The following is an 18,938-nucleotide window of genomic DNA, read 5'->3' as shown; positions in this document are numbered from 1 at the left end:
TGGGCAGCAGCACATCTGTATGGCACGGGGTGAAGGCGCTGCCCGCAGCAGGTGAGCAGTGTGAGCACAGCAGCCCTCAGCACAGGGCACACAGGCACCACTCGCTGCTTTTCAGCCTCCCCGTTCGTGCTGCCAAGAGGTGGGCTCTGCTTGCTCAAACAGCAGGGCTGTGTGTGGTGGGGGAGCCAGAATTTGGAAGAAGCAAAAGTCTTTGTGGCAGCTCCACCAGCTCATTCTCACATATGTTGTTTACCAGGATTGCAGCTTGCTGCTGTGAGGAGCTGCTTGCTGCAAGGCCAGATTAACAGTTTGTTGGGCAGAGCCGAGGGACTGCCTGGCTGGATGAGCAGCAGGAGATGGATTTGGTTTCTCAGCCCTGATGTTGCCAGGTGCCCCCAGAGCCACAAGCCAGGCTGTGCAGTGGCCACGTCGGTCCCTGGCTCTGGGCACCCCAGAGAGGAGAGACAGGGCTGAGGGGAGCACTGGAAAAGGTGCTGGATTGCACCTTTGCACTCCCTGCTCCTCTGTAGGAGCGTCTGTCTCTCAAGATGTCTAATGATACCACTCTATTGAAGAAAAACTGTAATTCTGTAATTTCAGGGGATCTTATTGTGAACCTAAAGCTGAAACAGATGACCAAACACTTTTCTGCTTTGAGAAAGGAAGAGATCAGGGCATTCATTTCCCAGCATCACAATGTGGAACCTTTTCCACTCAGGAAAAACAAATCTCTGTCTCCTTATCGTTTCCTTTGCTAGGGATTCATTGACTAATGAATTCTTACCAGCTGTAACATTCATTTGCACACTTAAAAATCAACCTTGTAAAAGTCTACTTGTCCACAGTGAGTAATTCTTTTGGTGGGTTAATAATTTGTCTCCATGGAAGGGCTTATGTTTAGTTTATGCTTTTGCTGCTCAGGATAACATGCAGTGGGAATCTACAAGTTTTGTATAATTCTGTGCTTTACCTAAGTGTTGAGGGAACTCAGTCAGGAGTGGGTAATTTCATTTTTATTGTCCTTAACAACAACTGAATAATTAAATACAAAATCAAGGGAAAATAAAATTATTATCTGAATCTTTGATTTTTCTTAAGATTACCCCAATAAAGAATCCAGGAGACAATGGGATGGCCAGGATGGGAAGTTTCCATTGCAGATTTTCAGGTGCTTCCTAAAATGTTTTCCATTAAGTGTCCCTAGAGGTTCAGTATTCACGTAATTATCTGAAGAAAGAGGTCTTGACTTTTCTTTCCTTCTTTGGTTTCCTTCATCTAATGGTTCCTTAAGGATCTGCAACCCACATTTTTCTTTACAGAACACAAGAAACAGCATCCCTTGTTTTCACACTTCAGAGAAGAGACAAAAGAGACCTTTTGGCAAAATGTCAGATTGTGTGACTGATAACACCCCCCATCATTACAGATTATGACTTGTGGCCACGTTAGACTCAGAAGTGAAAACAAAACACATACATTTTATATTGGCCACTTGTCTCCATCCTATTAAATTAGAACTGGTCATTAGCTGGTGGAGAGGGAAAATAATTTCCATCAAGCACCCGGGGAGGGGGAGAAGAGGGGGGTAGCAGTGTCTGACACTCCCCCTCCCCTCCCTCCCCTAGTTTTCCAGCACTTTCCCTCCAGAGATGCTGGTGTGAAACCAGCTCACATGACAAATTAAAGTGATTCATAACCCAGCTGCAGTCCCTGCTGACAAGCCCCATTGCAGAGCAATCATGCAGATTTTATGCACCCAAGAGCCCAGGGAAGGGCCTGGGTCGTGGCACACACCACACTTCAGAGCAGTCTGACACAACTTGGCTGAATTCATCCACAGCACGTGAAGGCCAAATGGCTGTCACTTGACAGCAGTTAATAATGTGGTTTTAGAAGGGATATTTTCTCTGCTAAATTAAATTTTCAAGACACCACCCAGCATCTTCAGCTCTTATCTTTTTGTCTGGATTTTTTTTTTTTTGGCTCTCCTGTCAGTCTTTAAACACACTAACAGAGATTACACAGATAAGGCTGCAGTGTGTTCATTCTGGCAGTGGTTTATCAATCACAGTTAATTAACTTGGGGATCCATAAACTGGACAATTTGCCCAGACCTGCCTAGTTTTAATTTCATCCAACATGTGATACTGGTGCTCCTGCTCAGGCCACAGGAAGGTCTAGAATGTGGGGAACACCTTGTCTGGACCTCAGTGATCCATGTCATGCTGACTGCACAATAGCTGCCCTGGGAAGACCCCTCAGAAAGAGATATTTAGAGGTGTTTCCACTGATGCCTCTGATGAAGGAGAAAAGCTGCAGCAAAAATGCAGAGCAGGAAAATGAGGGATTTCAAAATAATGACCTAGGCTGATTTCAACTCTAAAAGTAGACGGAAGGAATGGAGCTGGGATCCGCTCCCATCAGATGGAAATAAATTGGACTACTTCCCGGACAGATTGGCCCCAGCTGGGAAAGAGAAAGAAGGCAAAGAGGGAAGATGGTTCAAGTAGGAAAACAGAAGCTCTGATACGTTGGGCACTTTCAAGAAAGTCAGATTAGATATATTATCAAATCAACAGCATTAGATTCAGCTGGCAGCATCCTGTGAGCAAAGAGACAAAGCTTGTCAAAGCTGATAGTAATTCAAGGTGGAAAAGCAACCAGGCTTTGTGGTTTTGTTTTTTTCTGGCTGGGACAAAAACCGATCTGCCCCTCACAGGACAGAGGGGGTGCACTGGAGGATGGCAGATGCTCCAATATCTCTCCCACCTCTCCAAGAGACCTTAGGCAATGCCATCAGAGATCTTGTCATTTCACTTCCCCATGCCTGGCTGGAGGAGGGCTGGCCTCCCAGGCTGCTTGGCAGGAACCCTGAATATTAATTAACACATTCTTAGCCAGAGCTCCAAGCATGTGTTAGAAACTTACTTGGTGAAAATCTTCAGCCCTTCACAGAACCTCCCCTGAAAGGGATGGGCTGTCACGATCTGTATGTTGTGACAACTACCTGCATGGTCAGAATTCCCTGGGATTCCAGATGCTCCAGACAGAAACAGACCAAAGGTGGGCAAGAGCCCACAAGCTGAAAGCCAGCAATTAGAAAAGCCCAATCACTGATTAGTGCGCTGCTCCTCAGGAGGCTGTGGGGGAGCAGTGATCAGGGGAGCACTGGCATGTCCTGAACCTCAGCCTGTGTCTGATTTACTAACGAGTTACTGAGACTGCTTGTGCTGAAGGAAACAGAGCAAAGCACAGCAGTCCCTGCTGCACCAGCCTCCAGGATGGGAGCGCACAGAAGGACATCCTTCAGCATTCCCAGTGGCACAGTGCTGGGAAAGGAAGTGAGTCAGGGCTGGAGCAGGCTAACAGAGAAGAAAACCAGCACCCTTAAAAACCACGGTCTGGCCTCAGACGGGAGGGATGGCCACAGGCAGTGGAAACAGCAAGCACGTTTCCAGCACATCCAGCCAGTTCCTGCTCTATTCTGTCCCCTCTCCCTGCCCAAAGCTGCATCAGACCTCCCACCTCTGGGTGAGAATAGGAGCGTGTCCGGCGGGGCCCTGAAGTGCTGCTGCCAGTGGAGGTGAGTCTTAGGGCCCCCATCGGCCATCAGAGCTCTCGTGGTGCTCAGCCCATGCTGGCAGCCTGGATGAGGGCTGGTGTCACTGGGGGGAGGCGCTTGGGGCACCAGCACTATCTGCCCCACTCCTGACCAGCTCCCCGAGCTGCTGGTGGCTGATGCAGCACTGGGGCCTCAGCAGGGCTGATGGGTCCCCTGACCATGAAGGGGTACCCTGGCTTGACCTCGTCCCACCCTGTCCCTGGTCTCAGTGCAGGGAGATGCCTCAGCAGGGGGAAACCCCAGTGGGATGCCTCTGGTCTAAGTGGTGTAGCCAGGAGGATCGCTGCAGGCCTGGCTGGCCTTGGCTGTCTCTGGACCTGTGACACTTGTCAACGCCTTCACCTCAGAGGGAAGCAGAGGTCTGCCACCAGCTGAGCCTCACCGTCACCCTGATGAGATCTGCTGGGACAGCAGGTACTCCGTGCACATCTCCAAGGGGAATCTTAAAAATGGAAGGCAGCAGAGTGTGGACCACCTCCGCCAGGTGCCACAGCCACAATCAAACCAGCATGAGGTGTGAGCCAAGCCAGCTGGGAGAGGTTTCAGCCACCCACAGTCCTCTGGAAGCTGGTTGTCATGCGAGGAGTCCTTCAGGTACCTCTGTACCGAGCTTGGGCTTGATGTCTGCATGACTCTGCTCCAACCACCCCAGGGTGGCATCTGGGCAGGGCCCTGGGGTGCAGGCACCTGCTGCCTTGCTGCCAGCTGCTGCTTTGGGGCCGAGGGCACTGATGAGCGCTGGACCAGTGCAGGAATTCAGCATCAGGGAAAGAAAATTGAGCATAATTAAATACAAGGCCTTTGTAACCCAGATAGTAGCAATCTGTCCACTCCACTGCCATTATCACTCCTGCTCACTGGTTCATCCATGTGTAAAGCACGTTTAAGCCTAGCAAGGGCGATTATCTTGACCTACAGACTGTGCCTTGTTTCTGTATCAGGCAGGGGGACCAGGCAAGGCCAGCTGCGCTGCTCCTCTGCACACACTTGGTGCTTATCAGCCAGCAGAGAGGAAAAGCCGAGGCTGTCCCCGTGAACCAGCCCTCCACAGCAGGTGGCTCCAGGCTCCCTGCAAGCACCGGGCAGGAATGGCTCCAGTGCTGCACACTGCACACCCGTCTGTGCCCTCGCACGCCGCAGTCACAGAGCGCCAAGTCCCAGCCCCAGGCTTGTCTGTGCTCGCGGGCAACCCCCTGTGGGGCTGAGCTTTCCCCACAGAAGGACCTGACCTGAGTCAGATGGGACACACCGGCTCACTCGCCTTTTACATTCCTTGAGTTCCTGCACGGGGTTCCACGAGCAGCTTCCACAGCTGTCCACACACCAGAGCAAAACAACATATTATCTTGGACAGCAGAACCCCGTTTCCTTCTGTTGATGGGGAGAGAGGGAAGGATTTCAGCAGCTCAATTAAAAGCCTTTTCCCAGCCAGCTCCCTGCATTTCCCTGCTCACAGTTTTGCTCTGTCCCCAGAGTCCTTGCTCTGCAGCCTCTCCATTTTCAGATGGGGCCACACTTTGCCCCCAGTAATTAATGACATAGGTAATACCTGGGAAAAGGTGGAGCTCTTGGCAATTCCTCAGAGGGGGATGTTGTACAAGGGTGATGGGCATTTTGTTAATAGGCCAGAACATCTCCAGGCTGACCCTCTGCGCTCACCTTGCCCCGGGGATCAGGCAGTTTGTCCTCGCCCCGCCTGTCTGCGCTGCCCGCGCGCGGCCGCCGGGGGGCGCCTGAGACCGCGGGCGGCGGTCACGTGCAGTGCCAGGCACCGCCGCTAGGCGGCGCCAGAGCCGAGGGGGTCGCGAGTCCCTCAGGGCGCGGCGGGACCGCGCGGGTCGCTCGGGTCGGAGCCGTCGGAGCTCTCCGGGCCTCTCCGTTAATTCCGAGATCAAAACGGTTCCCAGATCCCACCCCTGAAACTTCACAGCAGCAGCGCCCCAGTGCCGTGCAGGCGGTCCTGCTCCCTCGCGGCCGCCCCAGCCCCTGCTCCGGCGGGGAACACGGCTCTTCCTGCAGTTCAAAGGGGCAGGATTTGCATCCACCCGCAGGCCGGGAGCTGCCCCCGCCTGAACTGCGGGAGCCGCCGGCCCAGGCCCCCCCGGCCCGGCTCTGTGCACTCGGCGCAGCGAACACGGGGCCGGGCTGGCCGCTGCCAGCAGCAATCGGCCTTTGCCGGCTGGGAGGGCAGTGGACGGGACAGATGGAAAGCCAGCTGATACCTACTTGCCAGTCTGTTCCCAAAGGTGGAGGGATATGCCGAGGGGCCCAGTGGAGGAGGAGAGCTGGTCTGCAGTGAGTGAACGATCTTTCAAAGAAACATTTTTGGAGGAACATACCCCAAGTTCCTGAGCAGTGTGGGACAGGGCTATTCTACCCGTTGCAAGGATCGTTAACTGCTTCAGGATATGCAAAACAACGATCAGGAGAGTCGAGGGATGCTGCTTCCTTGAAGATGTTTTCTACTGAGGACTGGTTGGTCCGTCAGTGAAACATCACCTGCTCCTCATAAAATCCGTTCTCTTTTCAGGATCCTTTGCCCAGGTAAGCAGGATGTCAATTTGCAAAAGATCCCGTTCAGTTCTGGGGGTGTGCCTGTGACAAGGATGAGCCATGCTTTCTGGTCACAGCTCCTTCCCAGAGCAAACCAAGCAGGTGCCTCCCCCGCAGTCTGCTCATCTGTGTCAGCACCTTCCCCTCCAAGGACACGTTCAGCAGAGCTGAGGAGGAACGGGAGCTGGCTGCAGTACAAGCCCCTCAGCAGAGCTGGTTTGCCCTGGGAAGTTCTATTTCATGCTAACACAGGCAGCAAAGAACCCTCTTCCTATTTCTAACTCCAGTCAGGTGGGGGAGGATCCGCAGAGGCTGATGAACCACTCACCAACACTTAAACACCAGTGGATTTGGTTTTTAAGGGACAACTTGAAGATGGGTATTTTGTGGTAGGGAGCTGGCCGTTTGCAAAAATTTCCACTATTAACACATCAAGGTGGTGTTATTTGGAGGGAGAATGACTGCTCTAGTGAGAAACACCAGGCAATTCCTCACCTCCAGTGCTGCAACCCAGCATGGCTGTACATGGTAATGGGCGGAGCTATCAAACCACTTCCCACAGACTAACCAAAACACTGACTACACCACCTAATCCCCGAAATTATCAGATTAAATATGTTGACATGGGAGTAGAAGGCCAGTGCTTTCACCTTTGGCCATGCAGCCACAGCCAGCACCTCTCAGGTGGCCGCCCCAAAAGAATGCAGAGCCGTTTGCCCTCACAGCCGTGTCCGTCCTGAGCCAGACAGCTCTAGTGAAAGCAGCACTCTGCACTCGCTTCATCCACAAACTGCTGGAATTTGCATTCTGGTTGTGAGGAGATTACAGAGGGGGAAATCCTGCAAACAGCTGCTTTTCCTTTTTGATCTCTTGCTGGTTTCACAGTACTTGCATCTCTGTGCAAACAGAGAGAAGGACTCGGTACCTTTCTCCTTAAAATGTTGTTTCCATTCCCTTCTTGGTTCTTTGTTCCCAGTACCACATGACCAAAAAACAAGAGGAACTTGGAGATTATCTCCTCCACACCAGTGAGGAATCTGCTCACTTCCAGTTTCTACAAAAAATAAAGGATTCAGAAATTCTCCTATGAAACACGGTAGCCAAAATATCTCTGTTTAGACCAGTGGCTCAACCAGCATCCTGCAGTCTCTTGCCTCTGCTCAGGGAGAGGGAGCTTTCCGCGAAGGAATGCTGTCCTGCCAGCTGCAGCCTTCCTCATCCAAGCTGAGCAGGCCTGCAACTGCTCCATCACAAGCTCCCCGAGACACGTGGATGATGCCACAATTGCACCTGCCTCTAAATATGCAGCTCACACAGAGTGGGGCCTGAAATCCCTTAAGGACCAAGTCTACAGAATCAAGGGCCCTTCTCATCTGGGACAGGGCAGGTCAAGACCAGCGGTGGGAAAATACAGGACCAACTTCTGGTCCTTCCGAGATACACACTTCTTGGGTAAGTCATCCCACCTGACTGCACCCACCTGCAAACAGCCAGTGTGGCAGGAGGGAGGCAGAAACACTGCGATGCACGAGCCCTTGTGTGCCCGCAGGGGCCCTACCAGAGGCTGTCCCAGGTACAAGTGGGCTGGAAGGGATCAATGAGGACAAATGCGATGCTGCTGATCCTTTCCTCTACCTGCAAAGACCAGTCACTGACACCAGCTTATTTTTGTTGTACCCTAGTGGTGTGTGGCTGAGTGTAGGATGAAGTCTGACAATCAGAGCTATGGAAAACTTGCTCATATTTTGAGCGCTTAAGGCTCAGCAGTTCTGACACACCCCTCTTCTTCATGACAGCACCTCCCTCCCTCTGCCCCCACCCCTCTGGAAAGATGCAAACTAGACGGGTGTTAATAGCTGAGGTCTTTATTTAAAGTTTTTTATATACAGTAAAAGTGCCACAGATAAATCTGCGACAATCAGACAAGACAAATGTAAATCTCTCTCAACAATTAGCAGCTTAAGATCTATAAACTACAGTGTTACGTTCACAAGTGTCATTTCTGTACTTTTCAACCCGTGCAAGTGAGTTTTTCTGTTTATTTTTTTACACTTTTAAAACACACTTACAGCTAAGTCAATTGCCTACGACTATACCACCTGGCATACACAACACAGACACACAGGGTTTGTAACTCTTTAGCCACTTTCAGAATTCACTTAAAAACTGGCAAAACTACCCAATCTTGAACCCTTTGTAGCTTAGCTTCTTTTGTTATAATGCCTTTTCTTTTTTTTTTTAATTAAAAAATGCATATTTTCAAAGCTGACAGACAGTCCTTTCCTGTCCCAGTGTAACACGCACATAAGTCAACAGTTAATCTGATCCCACCTAAGCACACATGGGATTGGAATAAACCAATAGAGTAACTGCTGAGAGCATGCTGAGTATCACTGAACTAAACTAATAAGGTGAGAGAAAAAAGAACTTTATCAAATTTTTAAAGTAAATTCTTTTGCATCAAGATTTTCTTCTTTATATTGAAGGAAATGGGGGAAACAGGTGAACTTCACTTGAACCCTCGAGTGTTAATGAGGAGGTGCTGCTCTTGGAACTTACACAGTCCATTATATTTTTCCCTTTTTATATGCCAAGGCAGTATGTGCTAAACACATCTAAGCAATTTCTGAATGACTTCAACTCTGATTATGAAATGTTTTGGGAAACATTCTGCAACTCAGAGATGGTCACTAAAAAGTTTTTATCTACAAAGGAGACTATTAAAGGTACTCACACACGCACTCACATCCACAGTGGAAACTGTCTATGTGTCACCCAGAAACACTCCATCAGGGAAGCAAACACAACCACGTACAAGGAAAGGGAGCTTTAAAGCTAGAATCACATTTCCAATAACACCATCATTAAGCTATCAGAAATCATCACAGACTTTCAAATTGAAGAGGGAGGAAAACCCCAAAGTTCTGCTAGTGCAAAAGGCAAAACACATGGCAGTTGTGTTAGGATATGAGAAGTGGATGCAGCATCATACATGATGTTACTGCAGACAATTTTCTGGAATGGAAGAAACTGTTGAGAGAGAAAGAGACAGACACTTTGTCCAGACCCATATGTATATGGCCTTCACCAAAGGGTTCTGAGATGTCAGTTTTTTATCAAGCCTGCACCTTTTGGCAAGCTAGCAAATGGTATTTACTGAATATGACAGAGTTGAGACAATAAATGAAATTGGGATATAAAGAAGAGGGAAACACTTCCTTAAATACTACAGACACTGAGTGTCCAGAGCCACTAGCTTTTAAATCCTTCCTGATTTGATCACATAAAAACCAACCTTAAGCAAGTCTAGTGTGAACAAGACTGAAAAAAAGAGGTAAAAAGGCCAGGCTTAAAAAAAAAAAAAAGGCAACAAAGCATTTCAGTTATGCACCAAATCAGTTCTTACTGTTATTCACATGTTTGTTTCTGACAAAACCTGCATAATGGGAAGCTGATGGTTACCCAAGGAATGTGAGTCACTAAAGAGCCTCACTGGAGCCAGGAGCAAGGGAGGGAATGGCCACGCACCTCTGCTCCGACTGTGACACTGCAGAAAGCACAAGCAGTTTTGGCTTGAGTCAACTGCAAATGGCAACCTGTGTTTTAATTAGGACAGGAGCAGATTAGCACACATGGTTACAGAGAGGTGTACTGGGATCACTTGGGGGAAGGGCACCTGAGTTTTCTGTGACTACTGAAGAAAAGAACCCCTGGAGGAAGAAGGACGGCTGGACAGTGGAGGGCTTGCCTTTGCTGGCAATCAGAAAACACTCAAGGTATTAACCTCGTCTGAGGGAATTTCTCAGAACCCTGAATCTGCATCATAATACAATGCTCATGTGTGCACATATATGTTGTACATGTCTCATACATGCCTATGCATGATTTCAGCTGGTTTAGGTCACTTGGGCAACATCTGATTCCTAGACAGAAGTTGATTCTGGAAGGAAGGAAAACAGTAAGCCCTAACTAAACACCAGAAATGGTTTTGACAGAATCCTGGAGTCTTTTTTTAGATTTCACAAAGACAAAAGATGAATCTTGGCACTATTACGGTGAAAGGGACAGCAGTTAAAAACCAGCACAAAATGAACGCAGATTCCTTGGACTGAGGGTTGCCTGCCTGTACCAACAGGCTACCAGCAATGGCACATTGTAAGGACTTGGGATTACATTTCAAGCTGACATTTCCTTTAGAGAATTTGCAAAGGTGTCTGCACCATGTGGCTGAAAAAGAGGATGGCACACCACAGAGCACAACCTTACCAGAGCCTGACAGGAGGAAAACTTTGGTTTCACTTTTCAGGCTTTTTTTTTTTTTTTTTTTTTAATTAGATCTATTTCTGAGATAACCATTCTGTTAAGTGGACTGTTGAGTCAGTACTTCTTTCCTCAAAAGAACCTGTCTTTTCCCTAGGAAGAGATGAACAGAAATTCCTTGCTCTTATCCTGAGACCAGGAATGAGAGATGACATGCAAATAAAATATAAACATACTATCCTTCACATGTGGAAAAAGAAAAAAAGCCCTGCATGATAAAAAAGTGTGGAGAAGACAGATTTTTTCCATGATGCTGCATCTTTATGCTCAGGAGGACAGACAAATGGCATATGGACAGTGTTGCGTTCGACAGGTTGACACTAGAAACTACTCTCTGCCCTCCTCAGAACTGCTTCAGGACAAGACGGCTCACAATTATTCACGCATTTCTTCATTTAAAAACATCACTTCTTTATTTGAAAGAAAAAAAAGTAATGACCCTCCCAACCCCTTCCAAAAAAACCCCCAATAATAATAATAATAATTATAATAATAATAAAAAATCCTATTAGAAACAATAAGGAAGCACTGAGAGTTTGAGTATTACACTCTTCAAGTATGCTGTTTGAATTTTTTTAAATCTGTGAATATACATATATTAAAAAAAAACCTTAAAAGTGCGACCAAGGGCTTCTGCTTAAAGATAAGTATTTCAAGGACTACTTCAAAATACTGTAGCACGACTGCGCAGTTACTGTGCATGTGTATGGCATGAGGCTTCCACTCCATAAAATCAGCCAAGTTAGCCAGCCTTACAGAAAGTTACTGAAGTCAGGTTAGCACAAACGGCAAACCCAGATGCTGAGCTGGGAGAGGGATCCACACGTTTTTCTCTTGTTAAGGAAAGAAACCACTCAACGCATACACTTGGACATGGAATGTGAGCAGACTTCACAGTAAAAGTTTAGTGTTACAGGTTTGCTGTGGTACCATCATTCAAGGCTGTGCACTAGACTGAGCTTTGCTCATCCTAAGCTAACCACATTCTCTTCTTCCTGACAGGTTTAGTACAGTAGTTCAAGCCACAATTTAAATTGCCCATTGGTATGCTCCAAATTTCTGTGTTTTATTCATTTCTTTTGTACACTTTAAAGAATCTTAAGATTTGCATCCAAAGAGAACCATGCTACATAAAAATTATCCAGGATTCTCGCCAAAAGAGTTCTTGAATAAAATCTAAAAAATACTATTGCAATGCATCTTGCAGAGAAAAAACGTTATTCTAAATGTAAACAAATTCACTCGGACACTTTAAAACTTCAGCGGAGTAGTTGCTGACTAATCTTTGCCACACTTGCTCACCAAGAGCGCCAGGAGGGAGCAGTGCAGGCCATTCCTGCCACCATCATCTGGGAGGAGACAAGAATCGTTCCAAGTAGCCGGTGATGGCATCCCAGTGCTTCCACAAAAAGGCAATGAAAACCACTATAAATAAAGTGCTGAACGTCCTATTGCGAGTCTTCATCAGGGGCACGACGCAGTTGGCCACAGTGGAGACGAAGACAAGGAGCACAGCCATGACAGCCAGCAAGATGTTGATGAACTTCCCCAGTAGGTTCCTGGCCGTGGCATTCTCCAGCCCCTCCAACTGCACGACTTGCTGCTGCTGCTGCTGCAGCTCCATCTTGGAGATGCGCGTCTGGCATGCTTCCAGTGCCTCCTGTGGGCAAGAGCACATACTGGGTCACCCAAGTTCACAGCTGTCACCTCACCAACCAGGCCAAGCCAGGACCACCATCCCCAACTTCCCACTGCTCATGCACTGAGCTCCTGCCCTGCAGTGGGAGCAGAGGAAGCAGTGCCATTTCCCATATCCAAGCCTTGCTGACTGGGCACCTCATCCACATCCAGAAGGCTTGATGTGGAGATGCCAGGCTGGAAAACCCCACAGCTTCTGCCCAGAAGCGGGGGCTACCCAGCCACCTGGTCACTTCAGCTTTGGTTCCAAGAGGCCACTCACAGGACAAATGTGCTGTGCCCAGCCAGAAATCTTCATCCTCTTCTGGGATGTGCATTCCCAGAACCTCAACTTCCATCACCCTCCTTGCAGTCACTTGTGCTTATCCAACCCCTTTGCAGAAAACTACCTCAACAAAATTAAGTACCAAAGGTTCAACTGCGTTCTGCTTGCTTAGTGAGCTGTGAGCTCAGGGAAAGGTCTGAGGGGCACCTGCACAGCTGCCATTGCAGGAAGAAGAGCTTCTCCAGACTGCAGCAAGCTGTGGCACTGGCACAGTTCCAGCTGACTCTGAGAGGGCTGGGGACAGACAGCTAGAAGGGAAAGAAGCATACATTTATGGAACTGCCTACAGGAAGAGGCAAAACAAAAGGAGGTGGAAGGAAATGACTACCCTGCACAAATCCACCTCTGTAAAGCCCCACTGACTCAGGGGGATTTGTCAGACCTTTTCACTGGGCTGAAACCCAACTGGACCAACACAACCTGCACTAAAACACCAGTGACATGCAACACAGGGGGCCAGGGAGAAGCAGAAAGGTTTATAGGCAATTAACACCAAGAGAAACTTCTGCTCTTGAACATACCAAGTTACAGTATTTCCACTAATTCTCCCTCAGAGTCGCCTTTTCCAGGCACATAGACCAACTGCAAATATGATACACAATCTGCAGCAGTCCTTCCCAGACTGATCACCAAAAAAAGGAACCAAGACTGTTCCTCTGCAACATCAGCCATGCTCTTAAACAGTTTTTCATACAACAAAACTTAATACTTTCCTTTTCCCCAGCAGCACTGAGAAATAGGCTGTTCCAACTTTTAAGTTTACACTAAAAGCACTGCATCAAAAAATGAGGAATAACAAAAGTTACTGAGAAATCCCCACTTCAATCCAGTCCTCCTGTTATCTGAATTTAGAGAAGAGAACAAAACCTGACCTTCGTAACACTCCCCCAAGGGAGAGCCTCTTGTTTACACTGCCAGGGGCCATTGTACCACTGTCCACAGACACTGATTAAATTTAACTTAAAGGTCATTGTCACCTGTTACATTTCTCATTGCATCATGTCTGTGGGGGTCAATGAAACATGAGGGCTTCTCCTGGGTTAAGATCCGTGAAAGCACAGGGCAGAATTGCTCAGCTGCCCCAAACAGCAGTCACCAGGAAGAACGTTTGACAACAGGAGTTGCAGCTGGTGTGTGAACATGACAACCTGCTTGGTCTTCAGAGGAAATCACCTGGCTGAAGTCCCTCAGCAGGAAAAAGGGAGAACTCTTAATCTACAGCTCTCTGCTCACACTACATATGTCTCCCATCAGCAATCAGAACTGAGATTTCTGTTAAAACTACCACAGCAAGTACTTAAAATAGTCAAGAGACTTGTTTCTGAATAGGCTTTTCTCTCTGAGGGTCAGCAGCTGCTTTGCTTTGTAGGAGGGCCTCCAACTTCAAGATGCCTGTTTCATAGCCTTTTATACGTACTAAAAGAAACTCTTCTTTTAGAAACACCTCCTTATTTCTTCAAAGCCAACAGAAAGAATTGCTTCCTGAGTCAATGTTGTGCACACACAAAGCCATTTTTGCTTAGATGTAGGTGACCACTGCTGTAAAATTAGTGACACAGAACCACACCCCAGGGCCAGTGTACTGGGAACACTACTGTAAAAGAAGTTTGGCTCATGGCCCATTGAGTGTCTAATACAAAGGCCTGCACAAAGAGTGAGCTCTGGCTCCTGCTCTGCTCCAGCTGAGCAGCAGGCTCCCTCTGTGTGGGGCACAGTCCTGCTTTACAGAGGAAGTTACCTGGAGAGATACCCACAGATCAGAGATGGAATAAGGACCTTTTGGAATGCAGCCGTTTAGCAATAAAGCTACAAGTATTAAAATCAAATATTGAAGCACAGGTGTACTTCAAAAGTGAGTGAGTCCTGAAAGAGCAGGCAGAGGGCAGGACTTGGGTGCCTGCTTCTGTCACCCACCTGGATGTCCCGGGCTCGCTCGTAAGACTGATAGGCAATCTTTTCCTCCATGCTGGCCAGCTCCTGTTTTAAATTGAGGATCTCGTTCTGGTGGAGCTCAGTCAGGTCATTTAACTGCTCTTCAAGTCTTTCACATCTAGAAATGACAACACATGGTACAATGGCTTTAATGAGAAGAGGATGGCAAAATGACACCAGTGACAACCACGCAATGAACACCATGGCCTGTGTACTGAAACCAGCATGGCTGCCTCAGTCAGCACACAGCACACTAGCACCAATGCCCTCTTGCTGGGAATTAGTTCTTTCTACCAGGTAGATCCTTGTGATACTTGAACTGGAGAAAGTACACAATTACATGGTAACTGTTGAGTGATGCAAGAAATTGAGAACAGAATGAGGTGTTCACCAAACTTCTGTGTGAACCAAATAGTTCCCTTCTAATATCACAAACTCTTAAGCGTTTTCATCTACACTTGGAACAGTAATGGGCATAAAAATGACACAGAAATGACATGTGACTGATGCCTCAGAGAACATGCTGTTAACTGTCCGATCTCTGCATGAGGTCACATGGATCTTTGATTTGTTTTTCCTTTATTTCCCATGAATGATGCAACTCAACAAGCAAATACCATCATATTATTTGTAAGGACACATGAATACTAACCTGCATACTTATTTTTCAGTTTGTTCCCGGTCAATGGACCAGGAGCAATCCTGAGGAAGAGGGTTGCTCAAAAAAACTGAGTTACAACAATTCTGAGAGATAAAGTTTTGCTTTTCACTAAGAGAGTTTAGAATTAACTGAGAAATGGTAGCTCTGATGGTAACAAAAGTATGGGCACAGCTATGGTGGCCACTGGGCTTTTTCCACTCTGACTTCCACTGCCTACTCATTGTAACAGATGGAAAAAGCTTACCCCAGAGCCCTTATCATCTGAATCTTGATACTAATAACCAAGACATTTCTAAGGAATTAACCACAGACATAATTCCTTGTTTAAATTTTGGTTTTCTTCTGACTCCACTGAATTCAATTACTACCAAAAAAACTCACAAAATAAATAAGCAATATTTATCTAGAATGAAGAATTTAATTGCAAATTCTGAAACTAAGACACAAACCCTGTTTCTTGTTTTTTCCAAGATTTTTCTGGTGTTTCAGAATCTGTAGTCAAAAGCTAGCCTTTTAAAACAGTCTCGGGGGTTTTAATAGACAAGTATGAAAATAATTTTCATTGATGTTCCCAATGCAGTGTTGAACTAAGGAGTCAGACACAGCATGAAAATTTGCAGCAGTAAAACGCACGTGGTCAACCAGCAGTGAGACCAAGACAACCAGCTGACATGGCCCAGCTCAGAAGGGTGCCAGAAGAGCTGCGCAACTGTGCCAGAACACACCAGAGAACTGGTTTCCCAAGACTGACAAGGGAATGGCCATGTGAAGACCAGCTAATGAAGAAGGAGACCTGATAATTAATACTGCCCTTTATTCCCACACAGTTTAAAACTGATAACAACTTTCCAACAACCAAAAAAAATCACAATTAAACCCACTATAAGCCTCAAAGGCAGCATCAATTACTTGAAATATATTAATTTGTTACTATATTACAAAATTCACCAGTGAGTTTATTATACAAAAAGAAACTTAAGCATTTCTGAAAAATAGCATGATTGTGTTTTTTAACCTCTCACATAAATGCCTTTCATAAAGCAGCTGTTGTCAAGCAGCTTAAATCCTGTTCTCTAAACAATTGTATTTTAATTACTTCAAAACTACCTCAATCTACAGGAAACATAAGGAAACCCTGCTAATCTGTGTAGTTAAAGAGTTTAAACAGAACATGATTAGCAGAAGGGTTGGCTCTAATCTTCCTGCCCTGAAGACTGCAGAACAACCACATCGTTCCCAACCCACACTTCACTCCCTGCTCAACCCCACAACTGCTGCAGTTTGCATCCAAGAATCACCTGCACTTCCAGAACTCAGTGTCAGGCAACTACTAGAACTAGGTGATTAAAAAAAAAAATTCCCCTGCTCCCACTAACCTACCCTGACTTCATTTTGAAATTACACATCCTCCATTCAGCTTCTTTTCACTTCTTGTCCCAATATCTACAATTTAGAAAACAAATTTTTTCCAGCTGCTTTCTATTGGTGTTGAAATTTAAAAAGCAAGGAGGGGTTTATGTGACTTGCAGGGCCCAGAACCAAGGTCTCCCTGTTGAAAGCTGGTTTGCATTCAAGTGGGAGTACTAGAGAAGTAAAAGGGATAGGCTACCTGTCAGGAGGGTTAAGATGAAATACATCCCTCTAACTCATGAATGCCAGGGTCTATTGAACAAACCAAACTTGTCTGTGAATATAGCAGCGCCCTGAATAATCAAATGCCACTTCATGTATGCAAAATGCCTCTTTGGAGTTCAAGAACTATTTTGTTACTAGTTAAAATGTGAAATTTCTCCTTAAAACAACAAGCTCTAGCCCAGAAACTTCTCTGTGCATCAAACCAATGCTGTCTGTCACAAGTATCACAGAGATCATCAGAGCTGTTCCTATGGAGACAGTAAACAGCTGGGGTGCTTGGCTCAAGTGTGGGATATGGGAACACTTAATTTCAAATAGCCATGTAGGATTTCCACATGTTTTCTGAGGCTCACTGTGTGGGAATCAGGAAAATCGAAAAAGGCTCAGAAACACAGTTATGACCATTTATTTTTTAAAAAAGTTTTAAGGCATTTTAAAATAATAGCTGCAAAATACAGAGCTAACACAGCATATGGAAGAGAGGAATGTAATAAAAAAAAGACATTTGATCTGCACTCAGTGGGATGGTGAATAAAGAAACTCTGATCAAACTAATGCTACAAAGACATCTGCAGTAGCCTAAATGAAGTTTAGTACCTGTCTTCAGATGTCTCTCAAGATGGACTTTTTTTTCTTTTTATAGCTATGTCATACAAAGCTTCATGTCAACTTTGTCACTAAATACATCTTCATGCTACTGAACACACTGCTTCTAATACTGGAGTAAACAGCTAAAACCAGTAGTTACTTGCAGTATGCTCCTAGTCTTTTTGGTAGAAAGATACAGAAGGACAGAACTTGCTCCCGACAGGGAGTACGAGCTGCTCCTGACATCTGCACACATCCCTGTACTTCCAGCTCCAAGCCTCCTTGGAAGGAGGATGGATAGCTTTGCAGGGATGTTTTGGTGCTGTCCTGGTTGGTTGAGCACCAGCTTGGCAAAACACACTGCCTCTGCTGCCCGGTGACACTCCAGAACAGCCTTGCAAACCCTCCCAAACCTCCGAGGCTTAGCTCCTTTGATCTATTTTAAAACATATGAGGACAGACTGAAGTGTGACAATTAGACTGCATCAAAACCCAGACAAATGGAAGCACCAGTAATTAGCCTTTTGGCTGAAGGATTCCTTCTGACAGGACCATGGGAGACCTAAACGCTCTTTCTAAGGCTGTCAGGCTTGGGAAGAAACCCAAAACCTTAGACTGGCCACACTCCAAATATGTGAGCTTATGATTTTGCCATGTACAAACAGGTTCCTAAAAAGGGACAAGCAAGATGGAAATACTCAGCAGGAACTTAACAGCACAGAAAGTCCCTGCTTGTATCAGTAAACAACTGCCACCTTTCAATAATGAGATAAGCAACAAGCCATTTCAGCACCTGCTCCCGGTGCAGAAGAAAACAATCATGGCCAAGTACCATCAGACTTTTCCTTCCTCAGTGGCTCAGCCCCAGCAGAGCAGAGCAGAGCAGTGCTCCAGGGCCAGCATGTGCTGGGCAGCACAGCCCACCCTGGCCTCGCCATGGTGCTGCCAGGCCGGGAGAACTGGAGCAACTGGACAGGTGAGTGCCTGCCTCAGGGTTAGCAAACCAGCAGCCACATGGAGTGACAGACAAGACTGGGAAGCAGGGAGAGGGGAGGGAGGAGATGAAGGAGGTCATGGAATTCCTGTGTTTATCATGGCTGATAAACAGATACTGCACCAACACAAAGGGAAAAAATAGATCAGAACCTGCAAAACTACAGAAGACAGACTAAGAAAGAGGAAATGGACAAAGACCAGGTGAGAAAATGTCATGGCATGTTCTTTGTTCCTGCTTCCAGGTACAATGCAAACACTCAGTATCACCTGACAAGCAAAAGGCTCCTTCAAAAACTTTTTTAAGCTCCAACTCAACTCTGTGTTTATTTTTGAAAGCTTCGCATAAACCAGAGCAGAATTAGGAGGTATTTACAACTTTTAAAGCCAGTTATGATTAATCTGAATCCCCAGCCTGCCAGCATCAAACCACAACCTCCTTTTCCTTTTAGTTTTTTTTCTGAAGGAAGCTGAGGAGCAAGAGGGGTTCCAGTTGGAGGAACAGGTGCTACCCCTCCCTGCCAAGGTGGCAGCACCCTCTGCCTTTGGACACATCACATCACCTTCCACTTGGCTTTTATCATTGTGACGGTTCAAAATACAGAAGCTAT

General features: G+C 46.6%; 1 protein-coding gene and 1 long non-coding RNA gene across 8 annotated transcripts in view; one reads left to right on the top strand and one right to left on the bottom strand.

Annotated features, from left to right (window-relative positions):
* The first annotated feature begins 5,777 nt into the window (after window positions 1-5,777).
* LOC117002360 lies at window positions 5,778-17,840 on the top strand. The gene is made up of 2 exons (XR_004419268.1): window positions 5,778-6,166; window positions 15,692-17,840. It is a non-coding gene; the product is annotated as an uncharacterized LOC117002360 (long non-coding RNA).
* Window positions 8,025-18,938, bottom strand: part of TMCC1 (transmembrane and coiled-coil domain family 1) — a 67,168-nt gene continuing 56,254 nt past the window's right edge. For all 7 annotated transcript variants that reach the window (XM_033071375.1, XM_033071380.1, XM_042779693.1 and 4 more), the window contains 2 exons: window positions 14,433-14,568; window positions 8,025-12,155 (listed from right to left, as the gene is read on the bottom strand). In XM_033071375.1, coding sequence (XP_032927266.1) covers window positions 11,841-12,155; window positions 14,433-14,568 — 451 coding nt within the window. In that variant the 3' untranslated portion in view covers window positions 8,025-11,840. The remainder of the gene's footprint in view (window positions 12,156-14,432; window positions 14,569-18,938) is intronic.

The sequence above is a fragment of the Catharus ustulatus genome, chromosome 13, assembly GCF_009819885.2.
Source record: "Catharus ustulatus isolate bCatUst1 chromosome 13, bCatUst1.pri.v2, whole genome shotgun sequence".
NCBI lineage: Eukaryota > Metazoa > Chordata > Aves > Passeriformes > Turdidae > Catharus > Catharus ustulatus.
This window is presented reverse-complemented; position numbering and strand designations above follow the sequence as displayed.